Source organism: Sinohyriopsis cumingii, chromosome 10 (assembly GCF_028554795.1).
Source record: "Sinohyriopsis cumingii isolate HCF-2022 chromosome 10, ASM2855479v2, whole genome shotgun sequence".
Classification (NCBI taxonomy): Eukaryota; Metazoa; Mollusca; class Bivalvia; order Unionida; family Unionidae; genus Sinohyriopsis; species Sinohyriopsis cumingii.
In genome coordinates this window covers 103,036,256-103,060,430 of record NC_142970.1, presented here as the reverse complement: position 1 = coordinate 103,060,430, position 24,175 = coordinate 103,036,256, and the positions used below count along the sequence as shown (strand labels likewise).

Here is a 24,175-nt window from a genome sequence, read left to right as displayed (position 1 = left end):
CAGCATCTTGTCGACCAAAATGATATGCTCGTGATAAACTTTTAAACCCAAATGTGAACCTCAGTCGTCGATATTTCTGAATTTGTTATGTTCAATGTAATGAAATTTGAATCATAGCCCACCTTATTCATAGCTATTGACTAACATGTTCAATCTTATTTTGTCGCTTTGTAGATTTAGTATCATTTCTTAGTCGTGTGTGTGTGTGTGTGTGTGTCTATCTTCCTCTGTGTGTGTATATGTATGCACAGTGGTTCCACACTAAGTAGCCACTTAGTATACCGCTGAAATTGTTAGAACCCGGATAGGTCATTGCATCCTATTACGTTGAGGTTTATTTTATTATTGCTATTTTTATTTCTTCATTTGATTTTAGTTCATGGCACATGAGAACCATTTATAATGCGATTTCACATAATACACTTTTTTGTATTTGTATGTACTGTTATGGCACATGCTTGTTGATATACTCCTCATTATAAGGCTTCTTTACTTACAAAGCATGTCATTTTTATAGCACGTATTACTAGCTTTATAGAAGAATCGCGCAATATATTGGTATCTATATATGTAGCTGACAAAAAATAAAATGATCATTAACTTTTGGCTTTAGCTTAGAACGGCAGTTGAATGTAAAGAATATTACTGTACACAAGTGAGGATACAAAGTAACAAAAATCCCCATTTTCATATGCATATGAAACGGACATTAACAGGTCAAAACAAAGTGCATGTACGGTGAATTCATTTATATTTTTAAGTATCAATATTCACGTTCTTTTTCTCCAAAGATTTAAACAAAAATATAATTTTCTCCATATTTAAATTCTCTAATTTGGAAAAGTCCATATAATTTATACTAAATGGTTGTTTTAATTAAGTGGTTTGTAGTAAAGACAACACCATAAAAACTGGTACCCCACGAAAAATGGTAAGGGTAAATGTGGGCGGCCAATGGTAACTTCGTGAAGGGCAGTGATGACCGAACTGGAAGAAATGGGACTTTCCTGGGAAGAGGCACAAACCATTGCTCAAGACCGACCTGGGTGTCTGAAGTTAGTTGCAGTATTATGTCCCAGATGGCATGAAGAGGACTTAACTAACTCGAAAATTGGTACCCCACGAAATGTAATGAATTAGGAGTACACAATGATTAAATAAATGAATCATTCGCTAATGTAAATTTTGCGAATACTTAGATATAAATAGATTCATTCCTTATGTTTTGGGAACCATATATGAGGACGAGTTTGTTTCAAATTCTCAAAAGTTTTATTTAAATAGGATATCATTGATGCTGTAAATATTTTAACATGTATACTTACAAACGTCACGGAAAATAAGACAGAAATAACTATTGTCATAAAAAAACTAAAGAAGGTAAGGCGTCTTGCTCATGAAACAGGTTACACGCGCACGTGCATGTGAACACATACATGCTTTTAGGACAGGTTGGACAAAGGTACAGATAAGCAGGCACTTAAATACATCTATAGTTAACTTGAAGATAGTCGAATTTATTTTTGAAGAAACAAGTACTGTAGTCTTTATGACAACATAAATTCAATAGAGTTTATAGAAGGTTTAAAATATAAAGATTTCGCATGAATGATGCCATTTGCGTTTGAAACGTAACGGCCGAGTACTGTCAAGTGATTTTTCATAGTGTCGCTGTTTACATTCTCACAATTTTAAGCGAAAACCATCAACCCTTATTTGGCTACACGAGTATATACAGTAGTGGTAGGGTGTATTTGTAACCATAAGGGAATTGTTTCGTACCGGATGACATACACAGAAGCTATGATATCAATAAGATCTAAATGTACATTGGATGGGCGAGATACCGCCGGAAGAGGGAATCATTTAATGTTGTGAAACAAGTGTTGTTAAATTGTCTACTTCAATTGAAATCGAGTCCCATCCCAAATTGTTCGTTATACACTGTTCAGGCTTGCAATGCCAACACGGTCTTTAAACTATGCCACTAACAATTTTGACCAGTTAATGAACCTGCTTACTTTTTTCTTTCTAGCCCAATTTTGTGTGTGATCAAATTAACTGCACTTGATTGCTATTAGGACCTCAATAAATTATTATTATTATTATTATTATTATTATTATTATTAATGGTAGGCTTCATAGATGCTAACATACATAGGAAAACAAATGTACTCTCGAAAGGATATTTAAAGCACACAAGTATATATTGTTTGCACATATTCAAGAAAGAAAACTAAATTAAAATTGCCAATGTGTAATCTTGCTACAAACATTTATGCCCGGATGATCAGTATCACACAGGATTTACTTACAATGATGTACTTTTGTTTTAAATAGGAAGATGATTTTACTTACTAGAATAAATAAATTCAGTTTAAGTGCTTAGCATCATAACGTTTGCGGTTGTCTATGATTTTCTAGTAATATGTGTACTTATCGGTTGTATGAGCGTATATCTCTGACTTTTTAGTAATATGTTTACCTATCGGTTGTATGAGTGTTTTTCTCCGGTTTTCTAGTAATATGTGTACCTATCGGTTGTATGTGCGTCTGATCCTGTCTTATTTTGGTACATTGTTCTGTCCTTCCTCTTCCTACACGTTGTCACTAACACCGGAAAATGTCGTTTAAACATCTACATGCATAAAGGTTCGGACATTGTTTAGTAAGTGCAAAGGAAGGCTTGATAACTAGAAGTGGTAAATTGCGCTATAAGTTTAAGTTACGCCATAGGTTTAGAAGAAAACATCCATGAAAAATGTGAAATGATGAAAAGGACGATTTCTATCGTGCGACATTATGGCATAGAAAATTCGACTTATGCTCTTTCATGGCATACTTAAATTCGTTGTATTGATTTAATTATCGTTCCTCCTTAAATTCCTTTACCACGTGATTACGGTCAAAAATTCTTCATCTGCCCTAAACAATAATCATACTATATCCCGTACCCTTTCTTATGATTTTGGGTAAAATTATCTCTTTTGTTCATCATTTTCAATATAAATATTAGTGTCTTTATCTAAACACGAAGACCGCACACAGGATATAACAGCCATGTCTGTTTCAATATTTACCAATCAATGGTATTCTTAAACGTCCCTTTATCTGAAGAAAAAAAACATACAAAATATTTTAATTTTTTTAAAAGTTGTCATTGCCCACAAGTTATGTTTGAACATAAGGAAAATTCTAAATATCAAAATGGAAACATTTTAGTTTCACGATATATTTGTGTTTTCAATCATTTTCTGGTATCAGTGGGCATTGCATTTCATCAGTATGTATATATATATACCAACTCATACTGATGTTAAAACCGTCTAAGCTAGATCACCATCTTTGCTGTCACGTGCATTATATGCTTAGTTAGATTCACCTACTGAAATGTTTACGATTTCATTTCATTTGAGTACTGTCTATGCTGGATAAGTCTATTTCAAATATCTATGCTGGATAAGTCTATTTCAAATGTCTATGCTCGATAATAAGTCTATTTCAAATGTCTATGCTCGATAATAGGTATATTTCAAATGCCTATACTCGATAATAAGTCTATTTCAAATGTCTATGCTCGACAATAAGTCCATTTCAAATGTCTTTGTTCGAAAATAAGTAAATTTCAAATGTCTATGCTCGATAACAAGTCTATTTCAAATGTCTATGCTCGATAATAAGTCTATTTCAAATGTCTATGCTCGATAATAAGTATATTTCAAATGTCTATGCTCGATGATAAGTCCATTTCAAATGTCTTTGTTCGAAAATAAGTAAATTTCAAATGTCTATGCTCGATAACAAGTCTATTTCAAATGTCTATGCTCGATAATAAGTCTATTTCAAATGTCTATGCTCGATAATAGGTCTATTTCAAATGTCTATGCTCGATAATAAGTATATTTCAAATGCCTATGCTCGATAATAGGTTTATTTTCAAATGTCTATGCTCGATAATAGGTCTATTTCAAATGTCTTTGTTCGATAATAAGTCTATTTGTTCGATAATAAGTCTATCTCAAATATCTATGCTCGATAATAATTCTATTTCAAATGTCTTTGTTCGATAATAAGTCTATTTCAAATGTCTTTGTTCGAAAATAAGTAAATTTCAAATGTCTATGCTCGATAATAGGTCTATTTCAAATGTCTTTGTTCGATAATAAGTCTATTTCAAATGTCTATGCTCGATAATAGGTCTATTTCAAATGTCTTTGTTCGATAATAAGTCTATTTCAAATGTCTATGCTCGATAATAGGTCTATTTCAAATGTCTTTGTTCGATAATAAGTCTATTTCAAATGTCTATGCTCGATAATAAGTCTATCTCAAATATCTATGCTCGATAATAATTCTATTTCAAATGCAAAGTGCACACATAAGCTGGTACACACGGTTTTAAGTAAAGTGTCATGATGAAATTTTTAAAATTGCTGGAGCCGAATCCTGGATAATTTGTCTAAACAATTCAATGTCCGTATATGTGCATATGAAAATAAACGAGAACCGACCCCCATACTGAATTGTTTAAATATTTCTTTTCACTGACGGTATCAATTGGATCTGAAAGAAACACATTTTCCGGGCTCCTATCATTTTATAAAATTATCATGTTAAATTATTCTGCCGCATTTTTCGTGATATAAGCACTACTATTTGGGATTTTTTTACACGCTTTATTATTGTAAATTAGACGGGTATACACATAAACTTGATGTAACAATGTGATGAGAAATGAAAATAAACACAGGGATGATTGTATCTACTGTAAACATACCCGTTTTTACAACCTTAGCAGTTTGGAAGTTTTGCCCAGCACAAGCCTTAATTTGTCTTACATCAAAGCAGTCGTGAAAGAGTCATTAATACTTAATGTAGATAGATAGATTGGGCTAACCCGATCCTTTATCACACAAGAGCTACACACTTTAACCACCAAAGGTGAAGATCTGTTTTATTCATAGACGACCCCTAACGTTACAAAGATATCATAATTAGGGTCTGCAGATAGAAGGATTGTATTCGAGAAATACACTTGGAAATAAGCTATTATGTCGAGGTGTAAAGCATCGGGTATTGTGATGTCAGACACTGTTTATCACTGTGATTTCGATCACTGGTTTTCTTCGTGAAATGTATGGTCCCGTCAGTGGAGCTTCCCCAATGGGACGATGTGATAATAGCAAAAGATATATGTTTGTGTACATAGATTGTACAATTTTTTTTTCAATCTTCTCAGCCTAGGTGTAGAAATTATAACGTACAACCGCTGATGATATTGTGTAGCATTTTGATGCTGGAGCGAATATGGATATATGACAAGAGGGTATTTCATTGGAAATTCAGAGTATACATGCGTGAGACGCACATACGTGTGACCGTATTTGAAGATGGTGTCAAGATCTAGCTGTGACCAAGTATGCACCTTGTTGTGGGGTGCGACGTATCTGGGTCAGATTTTGTTCGAGCTTTTGACACCAATATAATACCTTGCGGAAAACATCTCAGGATTCCGTGTTGTGAAGGATATAGCTAAACATTTTACTATCATTTATTTTATTGGATTTGTAATCGTTATAACGATGCGGATATATTTTATGGGTGATTGTACGTTTCATATCGAAATTCACTTTGTTATGGAGCAAACCTTCGCCGATTTATGATTGTCATATCGACAATACAGCTGAAATGGATATTAACGTTACTCACTGATAGCTGAGAAAGAAATTGCGAGATAATCATTCCACTAAATAGGTTGGACATTTCACGAACAGTAGCGTCATCATACAAAAAAGAAAAATTTACAGTGATGTAAGTCTCAAATTTATCTCTCTCGTATATACATGCATGTATTCTGAATTTATTGTCCAATAAATATAAAAATGAACCCATATATGTATGAAACTACTTAACACGAGAATTAAACAAAATTGTCCATCATACCTTGTTTCAATATTATACGAGACTGCAGCAAATATTGGTGGAAAACGACACTCGGTCTCGGGATTTCTGAGCATAATGTGAAACTTCATTACGAAACGAACCAAATATTCTTTGCAGAAATAGTGTATACACATACATTTGGAAACCGGTGTCATATATTGGAGAATAGTGATTTTTGTCCTTTAAACGGACGATGAAAATATGATTATTTTTATGAAAAGAGATGAATCTGTTTTCATTTAATGTGATGATTTTCATTAAAGTGTAATTTTTGTCCCTTTTAATGAGATGATTTTGTGAAGATACCGACGATACAGTCTGTCTTAGTTGTCTTAACATATTTTAGTTTAATGTTGTGGACTGAGAGATAAAGATCCGATTGAACTATCTGCTTTCACACCTACATACATACGTATAAGTTGATTACTGGAAGGCATGTGTGGCCAATAGAGCGAGCAAGCTGGCTGTACTAGTGTGTTAAAATTCCTTGTTTAGTGAGTCGTAAGAGTCATAGATCTCACACAAACTCAAAATTTCATTTCCTACATTACACGTTTCACTAGGAGAGAAAGAACGTTTGTATGAAGCTTCATTCTTTACCAAATGTTTCTGTCGCAGCCAAATGCTTCAAGCTTGTTCTCTATTGCTTGTCATATTGGCATAAAAAGGAATTTTACACGCACTGGCTGATAACACGTCTCGTGCCATCGACTGTGTAATAATTCGCAGATCAGGCAAATCTTTCTTAGTACTTTTATCCACTGTGTAATTTAATCGAGAACTATCTGTACTTTTTTCAGATGTGGCGCTCGTCGAATAAGGAAGAGTTCGACATGAGGAGATAGTAGCCAAAGGAATTCAAACTTGAGCGGAACAGAGCTCTAGGTTAGCTTGGCATACCAAACCGAAATTTATATTGTTTCACTTTGTGCTAAACCAAGTCTGTTTCAAAGGCCGCCCTGGGTGCAAGGAGATAATTCACTTAGTGGGAGACTGATTTGCATACACATTCGTTGTCATGGAAATACGTGCACTTTTCCTAAAGCTTAATTGGAAAGAGATATTTCATTGCAAAATATGATCCACCATTGAGGATATGGTATGTAAGGAGTCGAATGCGAAACTATATTTCCTTTGTAAAATGACTTTCATCTGATTGACAAGTCGTTCATTTCAGTATGTTGCGCAAATCGAGCAAGTTGATTAAGTGAAGTTGGTACTCAACTTTGAGCCAAGACGCTATCGTTAAATTGACGACCGGAAATCGCTGGCCTGTGTTTTTACCATGCTGATATGATGGTAGCAATTAACGAAACAATTAATAAAGATGATTTCACAATTTTCGTCAGTGAGGAGACTTTAACCCTGGATGTTATTATCAAACGTTCACTTTACATCATAGGGAAGTGAAGGGCCCCTAATTTCTAACAGTTTACAAAACATGAGAATACAGGGGATCTGTGTGTGTCTATACTTCTATCTAATGTTTCCTGCTAATATAATTGGACTATGGTGGTAAGTAATGACGGAAATCTATGTCTATCTGTCTGTCTGGTTACTGTGTGTCCAACATTCCAAAAATCGATTTAAATATCTTTACCGCTTCAAATCGCTTCAAAAGTATGTTATATGTATTTATGTGTGCGTGCGTGCGTGTGTGTGTATTTGTGTGTGTGTGTGTGTGTGTGTATTTAGGTAGATGGGTGGAGGTAGGTAGCTCTTCAGATAAATATGCCTTAATCGATAGATTAGCTATCTATCTGTCATGTACTTGAACCGATTTTGGAACAATATGTTGTCATTTTCTTTAATCTTGTCTGTTTCTAACACACACTCTCTCTCTCTCTCTCTCTCTCTCGTTATATATATATATATATATATATATATATATATATATATATATATATATATATATATATACACACACACACATCTTACCTTCTAACCATTTATCTGCAAGCCGATCTATCTGTCCATTTGTTTGTCTGTCTCTCTGTTCATCTCTATAAAGCTACTTTTTGACACTTGAAAGCGGTTAATGTGCTGACAATGCATCGAAATATTATAATAAATTAATAATATATCGGGAGGAGAAATGACACTTCTATTTTTTTAAAGAACAAAATCTTATAGATATTTTTGACAAATTCACATTAATAAAATTTGCACTGTTTGGCATTTATGTTTCTACTGGACGGTGTTTATCATGTATATACCTCGTCAATGTCTCTTTTTAGACAATAAAACGTGTCTTTAAACGGATAAACAAAGAAACAGATAAACAAGGGCTCATTTGCACAGGTTCCTTTATGAAAATAGGGCTTATCATTGTTGTCCTGTATGAGAACCTGTCCTTAAATTGGAGGTGTCCCTTATTTCAAGCTTCATTTTATTCAGGTTAATTGGTAATTCAATTTAACCAGACATCATCGTGTGTGACCCGCAACAACACAATAAAATGAAGGAGAAAAAAATACAAGTACACTGAGTTTTTGGACCCTGATATTTCTGGGTAACATTAGTTTTTTTTTGTCCTGATATTTATCGGTGACTTGTTCTAATATTCATACGAATGCTTTGTAATGTTCGAACATTGATACGACATTCCGCAGATGAAGTTACCTATTTTTTTCTAATCAATCTTTAACAAAAGACAATCGAAAGACGGCCAATTCATTTTCTTGATACTTTCCTATTAGGATAGGAGGATACATAAAATCAACTATCTTTAGACAAAAAATACTGAAAAATTGACAGTTATATATATATATATATATATATATATATATATATATATATATATATATATATATATATATATATATATATATATATATAACCCATTATGATTTTCAGTAATGCTGATGTTCATGATATTTGTTACAGTATATGTACGTGTGTCTCTCTTGGTGTAATTGTTCCTCTTAAGTCAATCAGGTAAGGTTCTGTTTTGTAGACAAAGACATCAATAAATGATCATTACATCACCTAAGGTAATATATGTTCATCATTACTTTGATGATTGGCAGCACCGTCTCTAGACAGAAACGAGTTGGAATGGTTCATTAGCGGTAGGCGAGGCGCGGTTGTGAAAAACGCTTTGTTTCAAATGTAATACTATAGACCCATCAAGCATTGAAAAGATAGCCACAAGCAGAATATAACAGACCATTTTTGCTTGTCCCTGTATTAGATAATGAAGAAAACTATTGTATACGGCTGGTATGGATTTCATTGGGCAACAATGAAAGGTTCAACAGGTGGTAGATACAGCTGGAAAATATAGTAACGTATATCGCAAATAATCCCTGCTTTTGTTTATCATTCGTATTTTTCATCGGTTTTTTTTTCGAGAACGGTAAACTTTCCCGGTATGCTTATTTTCGAGGGCAGTTTGCTTTTCTCGTAAACTTATTTTTCAGGACGATTTTCTGGTTGTTGTTGTTGTTGTTGTTCTTTTTATCGAGAAAGACTTGTTTCCTTGTAGACATATTTTCTATTAATACTAACTTTCCCGGTGGACTTATTTTTTTAAACCGGCAGACTTACATTAGTAGACGACATACTAAACAGATAATAAGACAATATATCTGTCTATCTATCTATCTATCTATCTATCTGTCTGTCTGTCTATCTGTCTATCTATATATCAGGTATACAGTATTATAGTTTCACACTTTATACTGAAAAATCGTCAATAACGAATAATGCATTATTTTTTATATTATTGATGCATGATTATCTTCTGAGACTTGTGTATATATTGTTTGCTGTGTATGGAAGCGCAACTTAAATAGGATATCTTTTAAATGCTTGTGTTATGTTGCTAACATGATTAGCAAATGCAAAATAAATGCAAAAACATCTTCTTTTTTTCCTCCAAAAATTTCCTTTGAAGAACATTTCAGTGATATGACTTTGTGGATCATTTTGTCGTAGTCAGTTTTGTCGCTTATGTTGTTTCCTTTCCCATGTGAAAATCTGTGTTCAATGAATTATTGAGCAATCTCCCTTCGTCAGTTAATATCTGAAAGGACATATTTTGGCCCGATTCAGGGGTTGCTTTTCAAGAAAGCTACGACGTACAGATAACGAGATGATGATAATGATAACTATGACGAGATATTATTTAGTAATGTCAATGTAACAATTCACTGGGAATGATAAAAATGACGAGTAATGTCAATGTAACAATTCACTGGGAATGATACAAATGACGAGGTGTTGTTTAGTAATGTTAATGTAACAATTCACTGGGAATGATACAAATGACGAAATGTTGTTTAGTAATGTCAATGTAACAATTCACTGGGAATGATAAAAATGATGAGATATTGTTTAGTAATGTTAATATAACAATTCATTGAGAATTATAAAAATGACGAGGTGTTGTTTAGTAATGTCAGTGTAACAATTCAGTGGGAATGATAAAAATGACGAAATGTTGTTTAGTAATGTCAATGTAACAATTCATTGGGAATGATAAAAATGACGAGGTGTTGTTTAGTAATGTGAATGTAACAATTCACTGGGAATGATAAAAATAACGAGGTGTTGTTTAGCAATGTCAATGTAACAATTCACTGGGAATGATAAAAATGACCAGGTGTTGTTTAGTAATGTCAATGTAACAATTCACTGGGAATTATAAAAATGACCAGGTGTTGTTTAGTAATGTCAATGTAACAATTCACTGGGAATGATAAAAATAACGAGGTGTTGTTTAGCAATGTCAATGTAACAATTCACTGGGAATGATAAAAATGACCAGGTGTTGTTTAGTAATGTCAATGTAACAATTCACTGGGAATGATAAAAATAACGAGGTGTTGTTTAGCAATGTCAATGTAACAATTCACTGGGAATGATAAAAATGACCAGGTGTTGTTTAGTAATGTCAATGTAACAATTCACTGGGAATGATAAAAATAACGAGGTGTTGTTTAGCAATGTCAATGTAACAATTCACTGGGAATTATAAAAATGACGAGGTGTTGTTTAGCAATGTCAATGTAACAATTCACTGGGAATGATAAAAATGACGAGGTGTTGTTTAGTAATGTCAATGTAACAATTCATTGGGAATTATAAAAATGACGAGTAATGTCAATGTAACAATTCACTGGGAATGATAAAAATGACGAGGTGTTGTTTAGTAATGTCAATGTAACAATTCACTGGGAATGATAAAAATGACGAGTAATGTCAATGTAACAATTCACTGGGAATGATAAAAATGACGAGGTGTTGTTTAGTAATGTCAATGTAACAATTCACTGGGAATGATAAAAATGACGAGGTGTTGTTTAGTAATGTCAATGTAACAATTCACTGGGAATGATAAAAATGACGAGTAATGTCAATGTAACAATTCACTGGGAATGATAAAAATGACGAGGTGTTGTTTAGTAATGTCAATGTAACAATTCACTGGGAATGATAAAAATGACGAGGTGTTGTTTAGTAATGTCAATGTAACAATTCACTGGGAATTATAAAAATGACGAGGTGTTGTTTAGCAATGTCAATGTAACAATTCACTGGGAATGATAAAAATGACGAGGTATTGTTTAGCAATGTCAATGTAACAATTCACTGGGAATTATAAAAATGACGAGGTGTTGTTTAGCAATGTCAATGTAACAATTCACTGGGAATGATAAAAATGACGAGGTGTTGTTTAGTAATGTCAATGTAACAATTCATTGGGAATGATAAAAATGACCAGGTGTTGTTTAGTAATGTCAATATAACAATTCACTGGGAATGATAAAAATGACGAGTAATGTCAATGTAACAATTCATTGGGAATAAAAAAAATGACGAGGTGTTGTTTAGCAATGTCAATGTAACAATTCACTGGGAATGATAAAAATGACCAGGTGTTGTTTAGTAATGTCAATGTAACAATTCACTGGGAATGATAAAAATGACGAGTAATGTCAATGTAACAATTCATTGGGAATAAAAAAAATGACGAGGTGTTGTTTAGTAATGTCAATGTAACAATTCATTGGGAATAAAAAAAATGACTAGGTGTTGTTTAGTAATGTCAATGTAACAATTCACTGGGAATGATAAAAATGACGAGGTATTGTTTAGTAATGTCAATGTAACAATTCACTGGGAATGATAAAAATGACGAGATGTTGTTTTGTAATGTCAATGTAACAATTCACTGGGAATGATACAAATGACGAGATGTTGTTTAGTAATGTCAATGTAACAATTCACTGGGAATGATACAAATGACGAGATGTTGTTTTGTAATGTCAATGTAACAATTCACTGGGAATGATACAAATGACGAGATGTTGTTTAGTAATGTCAATGTAACAATTCACTGGGAATGATAAAAATGACGAAATGTTGTTTTGTAATGTCAATGTTACAATTCACTGGGAATGATACAAATGACGAAATGTTGTTTTGTAATGTCAATGTAACGATTCACTGGGAATGATAAAAATGACGAGGTGTTGTTTAGTAATGTGAATGTAACAATTCACTAGGAATGATAAAAATAACGAGGTGTTGTTTAGCAATGTCAATGTAACAATTCATTGGGAATGATAAAAATGACGAGGTGTTGTTTAGTAATGTCAATGTAACAATTCACTGGGAATTATAAAAATGACGAGTAATGTCAATGTAACAATTCACTGGGAATGATACAAATGACGAGATGTTGTTTAGTAATGTCAATGTAACAATTCACTGGGAATGATAACTATACGCTACGCTGAAGCGAAGTTACTGGCTCTGATTTTGTTACATCTCAGTAATTCGGGGTAAGTTGAAGAATCTCTTTAAATGTTCAGGAAATAATGTATATTCCATTTTTTATATTTGATTGCTTACAATGAGCTCACGATTTATGGCTTTTTAAAATGGTTAAATTGAAATGGCATCTTGCAGTTATTCTACAACTGAAAAGGATCTGATGTTCATAATACACAATTAAACGCAATTAGTAATTAAGGTAGAGAGTAAAGATAATATCACTATCACGTGATACTCTATTATAGTTGCCTCCCTTCAAATCACTGTCCACCATTGTTAGGGTTGCACACACACACACACACACACACACACACACACACACATATATATATATATATATATATATATATATATATATATATATATATATATATGGGAGCGTCTAATTACATAAAAATAGTGATTGTAAATTTGATCACATTTCATTTTTCTCCCGTATGTATGTATGTATGTATATATGTATGTATGTATCTCTCTCTCTCTCTCTCTCTCTCTATCTATATATATATATATATATATATATATATATATATATATATATATATATATATATCATAATCATAATGTGTCATTGTGTAAAAATAAAATGATTTATAAAAATTTTTGTTTCTATCTTGGAAAAATGTACAAAATATACCAGCTATAAAGTATATTAATACGACCCTGTCCCACGATAATTTGTATTAATACGACCCTGTCCCACGATAATTTGTATTAATACGACCCTGTCCCACTATAAATCGTAGTAATACGACCCTGTCTAACGATGATTTGTATTTCTATGACACTCTCTCACGATAATTTGTATTTCTATGACCCTGGCCACATGATTTCTTTGAATAGTATATCTAGGATAAATTGTATTTTATTTGACATGTTTTATGATATGTATCACTTCCGTTCTGTCAGTGATAATGTTAAGGAGGCTGACCCAGTATATATTGCAATGCAATGACTGCTTTTCAACGTGTCTTAAATTATGGAATCCATGTTCTGTGCTTCAACAATAGTGTTGAATAGACATTCTATTCATAACCATAATTTACGATTGCAAGACATTCCTGAAAATTTATTATTATCACCACACCTGGAAATATAATGTATGGGCTCTAAAACACACCGCACAAAATGCTACAACTGTACACAACGCTCAAAGACATTTTTGTGCGTTCTGCATAGACACAATTTAACCATATTTTCTAAGCATGTGATATGTGAATATTGCAAACGGGCTAGACATTCAATACGCAGGGAAAACCCGCGGGTGGCTTCTTTGCCCGGATGATAAGCATACTACAGTTGCCAGAAACAAAATGTACTATCTCCCACCCGATAAGAGCCAAACAGGGACTCATCTCAAAAAGCTCATATACATAAATATGAAATAATTGATTCACACATGATTATTCACATGAGACACCTCTCTCTCTCTGTCTCTCTCTCTCTCTCTCTCTCAATGAATTAATTTCCTTAAATATCAACACGTAATTACGATCATAATTATGCTTATTGGTACCACATACATGTATGTATGTATGTATGTATGTATGTATGTATGTAAATGTACACGTAGTGAATAGAAATGAAAACAGGAATTGTACAACCTTGCCCACATCTACTATTAAAAGCTCAATAAATCGTTTTAAGATTTTTTGGCACAACACATTGTATGTAATCTCTATCGAAGAATGAAGTATGAAAACTGTCTGTCCTAAAAACAATACAAAGATTATGTACCCAAGAAAACTAAACCTAGGGCCTCGTACAAAGTATAGCAACATGACACCTGTGATTTGTATATTTTGCTGTCTTTCCTAGATAGAATATGACGATGTAAATAAGAGCAATTCATGCAAAATGCCAGAAATTGAATATAATATTTCATTTTATATCCGAATATTAAAAAATCCCGATATTTTTCAAGGAAACAAAATGTACATTCTACTAAAAATTGGAACAGTACATACGACATTTGTATAGGGCCCCTGCGCAAGAATCACACAAACAATTCCATATTTTAAGAACAAATCGCCGAGACAAGGTATTGTGGCTATATCGTATCGAACACACACCAGACTCGAATATACCTGCTGAAGGGTAAACCTCGACAAGATTGTAAACCATGCAGTGTTCAATAGCAGTGGACGACATTGTCGTCGAATATGAAAACTTCCATCCTGCGAGACATGCATTATTTTGACATGGACAGCATTAATATATTTACATGACGATGTACCACCTGAAATATTCTTCAAAATAGTCACTATTTGTGACCTGTAACTGTAAGTTATAAATCGCACTGGTACTAAATTTAGTTCAACGTAGTTTCCTTTTTGGGCAGGTAAGAGTCAATTATAATGTGTCTTCACATCATTCAAAATTGCATTTTGTGTGGGTTTCTTTTAAAAAAAACTATCGTAATGTTCTTCACCACAAAGATCTCTCATTGATAATGTGGGTAACTCTTATAAGTCCCTTGAAAATCAATATGTACGAGAACAATATGGTCTAGAGCAATATGCCTGTTTTGAAAAATGTTAGGTATGGCGTGGTCCTTTTTTTAAAAGTGGAAGAAAGTGTACAACATTTATCTTGCTGCTTATATTTGTGAATCATGATTCGCCGCAAAACGAATACATCCCTCTCTCTCTCGTATATATACATACAAAACTTCTGGACAAGATTTACTAAGAATGTGGACATTCTGGGTAAATTAAAACACCAGAAAGTGGACATTTGGGGTAGGTCAAAACAAGAAAATGTCGACATTTGTGGTAGGTATAAGTGAATATTTATGGTAGTTCAAAATACCAGAATATGGACATCTGGGTACTAAGCGAATGAAAAGCATTATGGACTTACCGTCTCAGATTGAAACAACATTGTTAAATACCGGGTCCTATTGGTCACAAATAATAATAATAATAATAATAATAATAATGTACCTTCAAAAACGTGACATTTGAGAGTCTGTGGAACCCTAAAGCAGTGCCCTATATTTTGTTTGTTTAAAAAGCGCGTTTTTAAGAAAATTTAAAAAACAAACTGCGTTCATAACACAATCATTTAAAGCGTTTCATATATGCAAACGTTTATTAATTGGTTATTTTGTCAACAACTTTGTCAAACGTTTCAGTCTCGAAGCATTGTCTAAATTCAGAATAAAGATTGCAGAGATATGCCACAGTGGCATGTAGGAAAATGAAGAGCATTTCAGCCTCCACTAAATACCTGCGGAACTCATCTAACACATGCAGAAGTTAATACGTCAGCAATGTTCTCTTTGCGGAACATATTATCGATTAAATTCTCTTTAACCTACAGCAGACACCTATTCCTCATGCCATTCTGTACAAATAGGTGTGACTAGCTGCACAGCATAATGTCAGAATCGTTTTCATCCATATGGTATGCCGATTCCCAAGACACTACCAAGGGATGTAAATATCAACACATGAATGCCACAAAGATTGACAGTGGCAAACAGTGTATTTGTCTCCGGAGTTGGCATAGATGCAGTCATTTAAATTGTGTCACTACGGAGTTGGCATTGATACAGTCATTTAAAATGTGTTTCACCGCAGCTGGCACAGGTAGGTGGCACAGATACGACCATTTAAAATGTGTCACTCCGAAGCTAACACAGATGCGACCCCTTAAAATGTGTCATTCCAGAGCTGGTATAGATACGACTATTTATTATCTGTCACTCTGAAGCTGGCACAGACGCGACCACTTAAAATGTGTCAGTCCGGAGCTTTTCATACACGCGATCATTTAAAATGTGTCACTCCGGAGATGGTATTGATACGACCATCTAATATGTGTGTCACTCCGAAGCTGGCACAGATGCGAACACTTAAAAGGTGCGCCATCCCCGAGTTGGCTTTGGTAAAATCATTTAAATTATGTCTTTCCGGCGTTGGAATAGATGCAGACATTTAAAGTGTGTCACTAAGGAGTTAGCATATATATCATCATTTAAAATGTTTCACTTCATAGATGTCATAGATACGATCGTTTAAAATGTGTCACTCAGAATCTGAATTCCCTGTTTATCACAAGACAAATATCATACAGTAGCTGCTCTCATTGTCATTTTTTATTAGGATTTTGAAATTTTGATTTATTCCTTAACGAACTGATTTGTAGATATGCACTATAAATTAAACTCTTATACCTTTGAAAAGGAAAGGACAATGGGTACAAAAGATACAACACGAATATCTAATATGCTATTTTGAAAATACTTCTTTGAATGAACGACAATGTCTTTGTCATACCAACAGCATAAGCTTGCATTTCAGTCAAATTATACAGCGCAATTATTTGTATCAATCCCATTAGATCTGTAAATGCCTTCCAAAGTTATCTGCTGCCTTCAGAAATCTTTTAATATCATGTTCGGTGTCCACCTGCAACTTTACTTCGATTGAATGGCTGTAAATGGTGGATGTCATTTGAACAGAAACATGTGTAAATTAAGAAAGCCAGAATCAATCAAAAGCAAACTTCTCTTGATGTAAAGATGTTTTATATGAAACACCCCACTGGGAGTCAGGCTTATTAGATGATAGGTAAGACGACTATACAAATACTAGATATTTTCCACCTATAAAACCCGTGCTAAAAGTCTCACTTTCTAATGGTTGACTTATCAAAGATAGTTGCCAAAGGTAATGCAAAGGTGTGTGAATACAAAGGTAGAGCAAGCAAGCGTACATAATTATGGAAAATGTCGATAGACACAATTTACTGGGGGCTTAGTGTTCCGTAGAACGTTCCAATACATTCTGAAGTAAACTTGACTATAATCTTATTCTTCAATACATATGCGCACTGTACCTTAGGATACTTCTTTTGACAGATATATATATAGCATTCTAGTCACGTATATTCGGGGAATGAAAGATGCTGATCTCAACAATGAACTTGTTATGCTTGCGAAAAAGATCCTTGCTTCATTAGCTGCTCCAATATTGGCTGGTTTATCAAATAACCAGACCTTATGTTACCATTAAGAGTTGTTTCGTCTAGACGATCGTTTTTAAGAAAGTGGACTGCAAAGTCTCGTTTAAATCGATAGCCTACATTGACACACACGCGCACACACATTCTTCTATAAAATTGCGATACCAAGTAAATGCTTCTCTCATAGACATCAGTTTTATCCAGTATTTTTATCTTTAACATATATAATCAATTCCAGTAGTAAAACGTGTTAAGGAATAATGTATAATTCGATAAGATAAGAATAAGGTGATTATGTTTTTCAGGAAAGTCTTAAGCTTATCCTATTTGATTCATTTGTTTTTGTTTGCAAATGACGTTATTGTTCTCTCAATGTTTTTAAAACTGTTATCTCGAGTAACTTTATTTGGTTTTATTTGGAGTAAAGTAAATAATATTTTTGAACACCCCCCCATATATATATATATATATATATATATATATATATATATATATATATATATATATATATATATATATATATATATATATATATATTCGATTACAAGTTAGATCCAATCATCCAACTGAAAACGTCACAAACCCAGATCTGCCGCGACATTATAGGCGGGCAAATCTAGTTCTGTGCAGATTTTTAGGAGTAATGAGCGAAATAAAGAACATAGACCCTGATCTGCTGGTGTATTATCAGGCAAATCAGGCTCTATTTTGTTTACAGTTGGATCCCACTTGTACGCTAGTATATACGGTAAGTACAAACAACTAATGTCTTGAAGGATATAAGTAAAATATGTTAACAAGGACACCATTACCTTTAAAAAATGTGTACAAGAGTGTTACTATTACCCATAAAATATGCCTTACACTATCATCATTACCCATAAAAGTATAACAAGGTCATTATTTACTCATTAAATATGCCTAACAGTCACCATTACCCATAAAAGTATGTATAACAAGGTCATTATTACCCATATAATATGCATAACAATGTCAACATCACCCATAAAAGTATGTATAACAAGGTCATTATTGCCCACAAAATATGCCTAACAATGTCACCATCGCCCATAAAAGTATGTATAACAAGGTCAGTATTACCATTAAAGTGTGTATAACAAGGTCACTATTACCCATGCAATATGTATAACAAGGTCAATATTTCCCATATATATATATATATATATATATATATATATATATATATATATATATATATATATAACAAAGTCAATATTCGCATTAAATATGTATAACAAGGTTACAAGTATCCATAAAAATTATACATAACAAGGTTACTATTACCCATAAAGCATGTGCAAAACGGAACTATTGCTCATAAAGATATGTATAACTACTTTACTGTTATCTTTTAAATATCCGTATAACAAGGTCACTATTACTCTATAAAAAAATCGGTCTAAATGAGCGAGTAACTTCCTCTCTCTCTCTCTCTCTCTATATATATATATATGTGTGTGTGTGTGTGTACATATATATGTATATATATTGCTGCATCAAACTTTAAAATATTGTACGTTGATGTTAACTATATATGACTTACGTTTATAAATATTCTTATTTTTGTAATACATCGTCGTCTTTCTTTTCCATCATCATCATCATCTTATTATTATTATTATTATTATTATTATTATTATTATATAGGTAATGTTCATTGCAGCGTTATTACAAACTTTATTGTATATATTACATCTACATTAACCATCTGTTTTAGCTGAGTGGTATAACATTAGACTGCTATAAGTTGTTTTCTAAGTTTTTCACCCGTAACAATGTATCAGTACCTTCAGTCAAGTATCTCAACTTTTAGAGAATAATTGTACACCTGCAATTTGTGATAAAAGAGTTCAAGGAATGCTGTGACAGGTTTTCGTCGTCAAGTACCTCACGTGATGCTCAACATGGTGCCATCAATATTTGTTATTACCGTAGTTACTTTAATGAAACTAATTCGATCACGATCACTAGACATTTATAATGTAATAATTTTGTTCAACAGTAGACAGTTTATTTGATAAAGGTTATACACTTTTTTATGCAATTACTGTTTACAGCATGTTATAACCAGAATAAAACTAGTGAAAACTAGTAAAAAAATTACTTCACAATTTTATCTTAGTAAATGAATGACATACTTGATTATTTGTTCTTTTGTCGGCATTATCAAAAACCAGAATTAAACTATCATAAAGACCATGACCAATGCAAATCTATTTCATATTATATCTCAGTAAATGAATTACTCATTTGATTATTGCTTGTTGTGTGTACATTTTCAGTTTATTAACCTTGTATTAAAATCAGTGAGCGAAGCACCATACATTCCTGATTATATGATCATGTCTTGGCCATAGATTCTAAATAAAAAATAATATTTTTTTAGTGTGTAAACATTAGTTTGCATAAGACAAATATGATAATGGCCTACGTGGTGAAAAAGAATCGAATACCAAAATTTATACAGCCGTTGATTAAAGCGAATTCAAATGCCAATGGCGTTGTTTTTGAATGATATCTTTAACAAATATGGCACGTTAAATGTGTATAATAACATTGTAACCCATCATTCATAAATTAGCTCTGGAGTGGCAAGGTGGCGATTGCTGTATTGATTGTACTGTTTTACTGGTCCCAGGTGGTAAAACTTTGGTAAAGGAAATGTATAGTAGATACATGTATGATAAGTGTGGGCAAAAGATTTAAGGTACAGAATGTGAACGGATCCATTAAAGTGCCATTTTGTGTTAGCGGACAATCGGCTGGATGATGGTTTTAAAACGAATCATTTAAATGCAGAAACAAGTAATGCCATCAATGAATTGCTGTATGAGATAAAGGCCAATATAGGAACAAGCAAACCTAAAGACAGAAGACATGAATATGGAAACACACACATACGAAAGGAAGAACAACACATCTATGAAATATTCGTCTGGATAAACATTTAATAAACATTTAATAGTTTGTAGGTAAAGGAATTCTTTGTTGCGGATACAATGTCATGTTTTTTTGTGTTGTTTACTTAGCATCCATTCACCCTATTAGTCACGGTGTATGTAATTTTCTGATTATAATAATTTATTGTCCATAAAAGAAACGAAATAAAATCTTCTCAGAATATTTCTGAACATACATACATACATACATACATATATAGGTCAAGACCTATACATCAATCAAAATTTAAGTTCTTTATATCTTTGTTTAGGGGATTATATTTGATTTTACATAAAGATGAGAATATCAGCTTTTACACGTTACTCCGAAACAATTTGTTTGGTTGCTTTCTAACGACACTGTCAGCACACTATTTTCTATCATACGATGACGTGCCCTCTATGATCAGTGTAAGATCTAATTGTTCCCCAATGACCACCACCATGTTGAAAACCGTATCAACATGCATGTAAGAATCTAGCTTTGGACATTATGGGATAGGTCGAAAATTAAGTTTCCTATATACCATCCTCTTTGCCCATCAATACCAATGTGTGGGCCCTTTATTTATATGGACTGGTACACATCTATTTTTGGAAATCTCCCATCCTCCGAGTGCAATAAGTCTAATGTGTCATTATACATTAAATGTGTTGATGAAGCTACTCCATAAATCAACCAAACAGTTTCTCTTAATGATAAACTTTAGGAATTTACTACCGCTTGCGGGCGTAAACTGCACTTGACAACTCAGTTTTCATCAATTATTGCGAAAACGCCAACGATGATTAATACACAATTGGTTGTATTCCCGATGATAAAGTTAGCAGAAATTCGTCACTAATCAAATAATATATCTTGACAACATGCACACTTTTTAAGTCATATACACTTGTTCATGTAAGGAAACATCTTAGGCCAATCCAGGTTAGTCACCACTGATTAAACCCTATCCCTCAAATAGCTGATAGGTTGTTGAGCAAAACAGAATTTTGACAGAAAATGTAGATTTCATAGGTATGAAAAAAGTGCATGGCATATTTGTAGATTCTGAACAATTGCTTCCATATTAACAACTATTACATTATCGTATATATCAAAAGACACCAGAAGCCTATCTTAAGGGAAGTTTAAGAGCTGTTTTTTCTATTATTACTTTATTTCTCTCTCATATGTATTACATTTAGTGCATTATTACATTTATTACATTTCAGAAACATTGATAAAAATCCTCATACATTCGCTTGGATTATTACTATTAAACTCTTAGAAATAAATTACTTTTACTACTACAATATGTGTGCGTTTGTCTGTGTGTGTGTATTTTGAGCAATTGTAATTCAATCTTCAAAGGCGATGATGAACTGCAGGTCCGTTACGAATAAATGAATACATATATATTTGTGTATGTTGCATCCTTATCGTATTATGTACTTTAAAATAGCTCATTTAAATGTTATGGTTTTCTAACAATTGAATTTGTTGGTGAAATCGGAATTGAAGATTATGATTAAAATACCTAACATTTATATGTCTTGTAAGCGTACTCAAATTGTCTAATGATATCGTAACGTATTTTCACAAAATTTGCAGCAAAAATTCCAATCTTATCTTCATCTGGATGCTGATCTACATGCAATTTAAATTGCAAAACTAAATTAATTTTTAATTGGTTTACAACTCGGGGATAGTCTTGTATGAACTCCCAAGCATCTTGAAACTTCGCATGTCCCTTTAATTCGTATTTGTTCTAATACTATTAATTAATTAATTAAATACGTAATAATAATTTGTTCTAATAATATTAATTAATTTCCGAGAAAACTAAGCTCATGTATATATATATATATATATATATATATATATATATATATATATATATATATATATATATATATATATATATATAAGCTCATATATATAAATGCGGCCGACATATAGTAGAAAAGAAAAGTCCATACTTTATCGAGTTCTTAAGGAAAACATGCCAGTTTGTAAGGGAGAATTCTATTGTTTTGTTTCTTTATTACTATTGTTTTGCTTCCTTCGAAACGTTCGTTGTGAGGGTTCTAGCCACAAAGCAGACATGTGTAGTAAAAAGTATTTGCTGCAAATTTTAAAAAGAATTGTACTAACTGTCTATAATTAAATTTAAAATTAAATAAAACTAAAAGAGAATAAATAAAGCAGTATTACCAGCATAGCCTTTCTTTAAAACGATAAAAATTTCAGATATTCAGTGATTTTGTTTTCTCAGCTGGCAATACTTTCCCGAATTATGAAGCCCTTATTTTTCTCCGTCAGAAGTAATCATGATAAGAGTCATTTTCAGCTTCAATATTCTGTGCAGACCAGTTTCACTTTAAATTATCTTGTTCTTTATAAATGGATAGCAGTGTAGCACAGCAGTTAGATAACTTCAGTATAACCATCAACTAAACCGTAACTGATGCTGCTGTTGTTGCCAGTGAAGACGATACGAAACTAAACTTATCTATTTCCCTTTCTACCGTTAATAAAGGGCTGTGGGCAGTCCACTAGTGATGGATCCCAATCGCATTTGCAGAAAAAGCCGCCGTCTGGCTGGCAAACAGAGAGAAATCTGCAGGACAGAGAAGGAGATAGTGGAAGAGGTCGCCAATGGGGTCAAACTATCTTTAGCAGAGTGCCAATACCAGTTTAGACAGAGGAGGTGGAACTGTACGACTGTGAGGAAATCTTTTGCTAGAATTCTAAGAAAAGGTAATTTGTTGTTTCTATCTGGGCTTAGCGGCTTTGGGGCATTTTATTTCAGTTTTAATATGGGTTGTAGAAAAGAAGCATATTGTTAATTTGGAATGATAACGTAACCATGATTTCCTTTTAAATGTGATAATGCTTTAAAATTTTATGAATGTGTCTGGGGATAAAATATTCTTGATTGTACTATATGTAATGCATGGGTCTAAAACGCAGCTATATAAAGAGGTTGGCCTGTGTACTGAGAACATATATCCAGTCACCATTATACACTGAATGGCTGTTACTGCTTATTTTGTTCGAAAACTGACAATTTTACCTGCAGAGATTGTTCTGGTCATATTTATTATTTACTTAATATATAGCTTCATACATGGACATGGCAATTTACGAAATGGGCTACTTGGATGAAAAGCGAGGATGCACGAAACGTTATGGTGCATTTTCTGCTTACGTAAGCGTTTTTTTACTTTAAGAAATTACAACTGAAGTCGTTTTCTTACAGAGCCTGATGTGGGCAGACATGTTCCTAATTTGTACACGATTTCTTATCAATCCTTACTCACAATCCACAAAATGTAAATTAAAGCTTAAAGTCAATAATTTGACATTGTGTCTAAAGAATATATTTGAGATCAGAGGATCTGAATAAATGCATATCACTAAGCCTCCATGGGATCAGAGTCAAACGAGACAATACAGGACAGAACGCTTTTCTTGTCGAACGTAAAGGTGGGAAATCGGTAGTTGCAATAAATCTTCTCTGAATTAACCGACA

General features: G+C 32.9%; 1 protein-coding gene and 1 long non-coding RNA gene across 3 annotated transcripts in view; one reads left to right on the top strand and one right to left on the bottom strand.

Annotated features, from left to right (window-relative positions):
- Positions 1–24,175, top strand: part of LOC149790742 (protein Wnt-6-like) — a 68,338-nt gene that overhangs the window by 31,775 nt on the left and 12,388 nt on the right. The window contains exons 1-3 of one of the 2 annotated variants that reach the window (XM_089972794.1): positions 5,673–5,811; positions 6,744–7,458; positions 23,180–23,400. In XM_089972794.1, the coding sequence (XP_089828920.1) occupies positions 7,385–7,458; positions 23,180–23,400 (295 nt within the window). In that variant the 5' untranslated portion in view covers positions 5,673–5,811; positions 6,744–7,384. Of the gene's footprint in view, positions 1–5,672; positions 5,812–6,743; positions 7,459–23,179; positions 23,401–24,175 lie in introns of those variants that run through there. The other variant, XM_089972793.1, reaches the window with a different exon arrangement.
- LOC149790743 (uncharacterized) overlaps positions 1–24,175 on the bottom strand; it is a 69,361-nt gene that overhangs the window by 43,140 nt on the left and 2,046 nt on the right. The gene's annotated exons all lie outside the window — the stretch shown is intronic.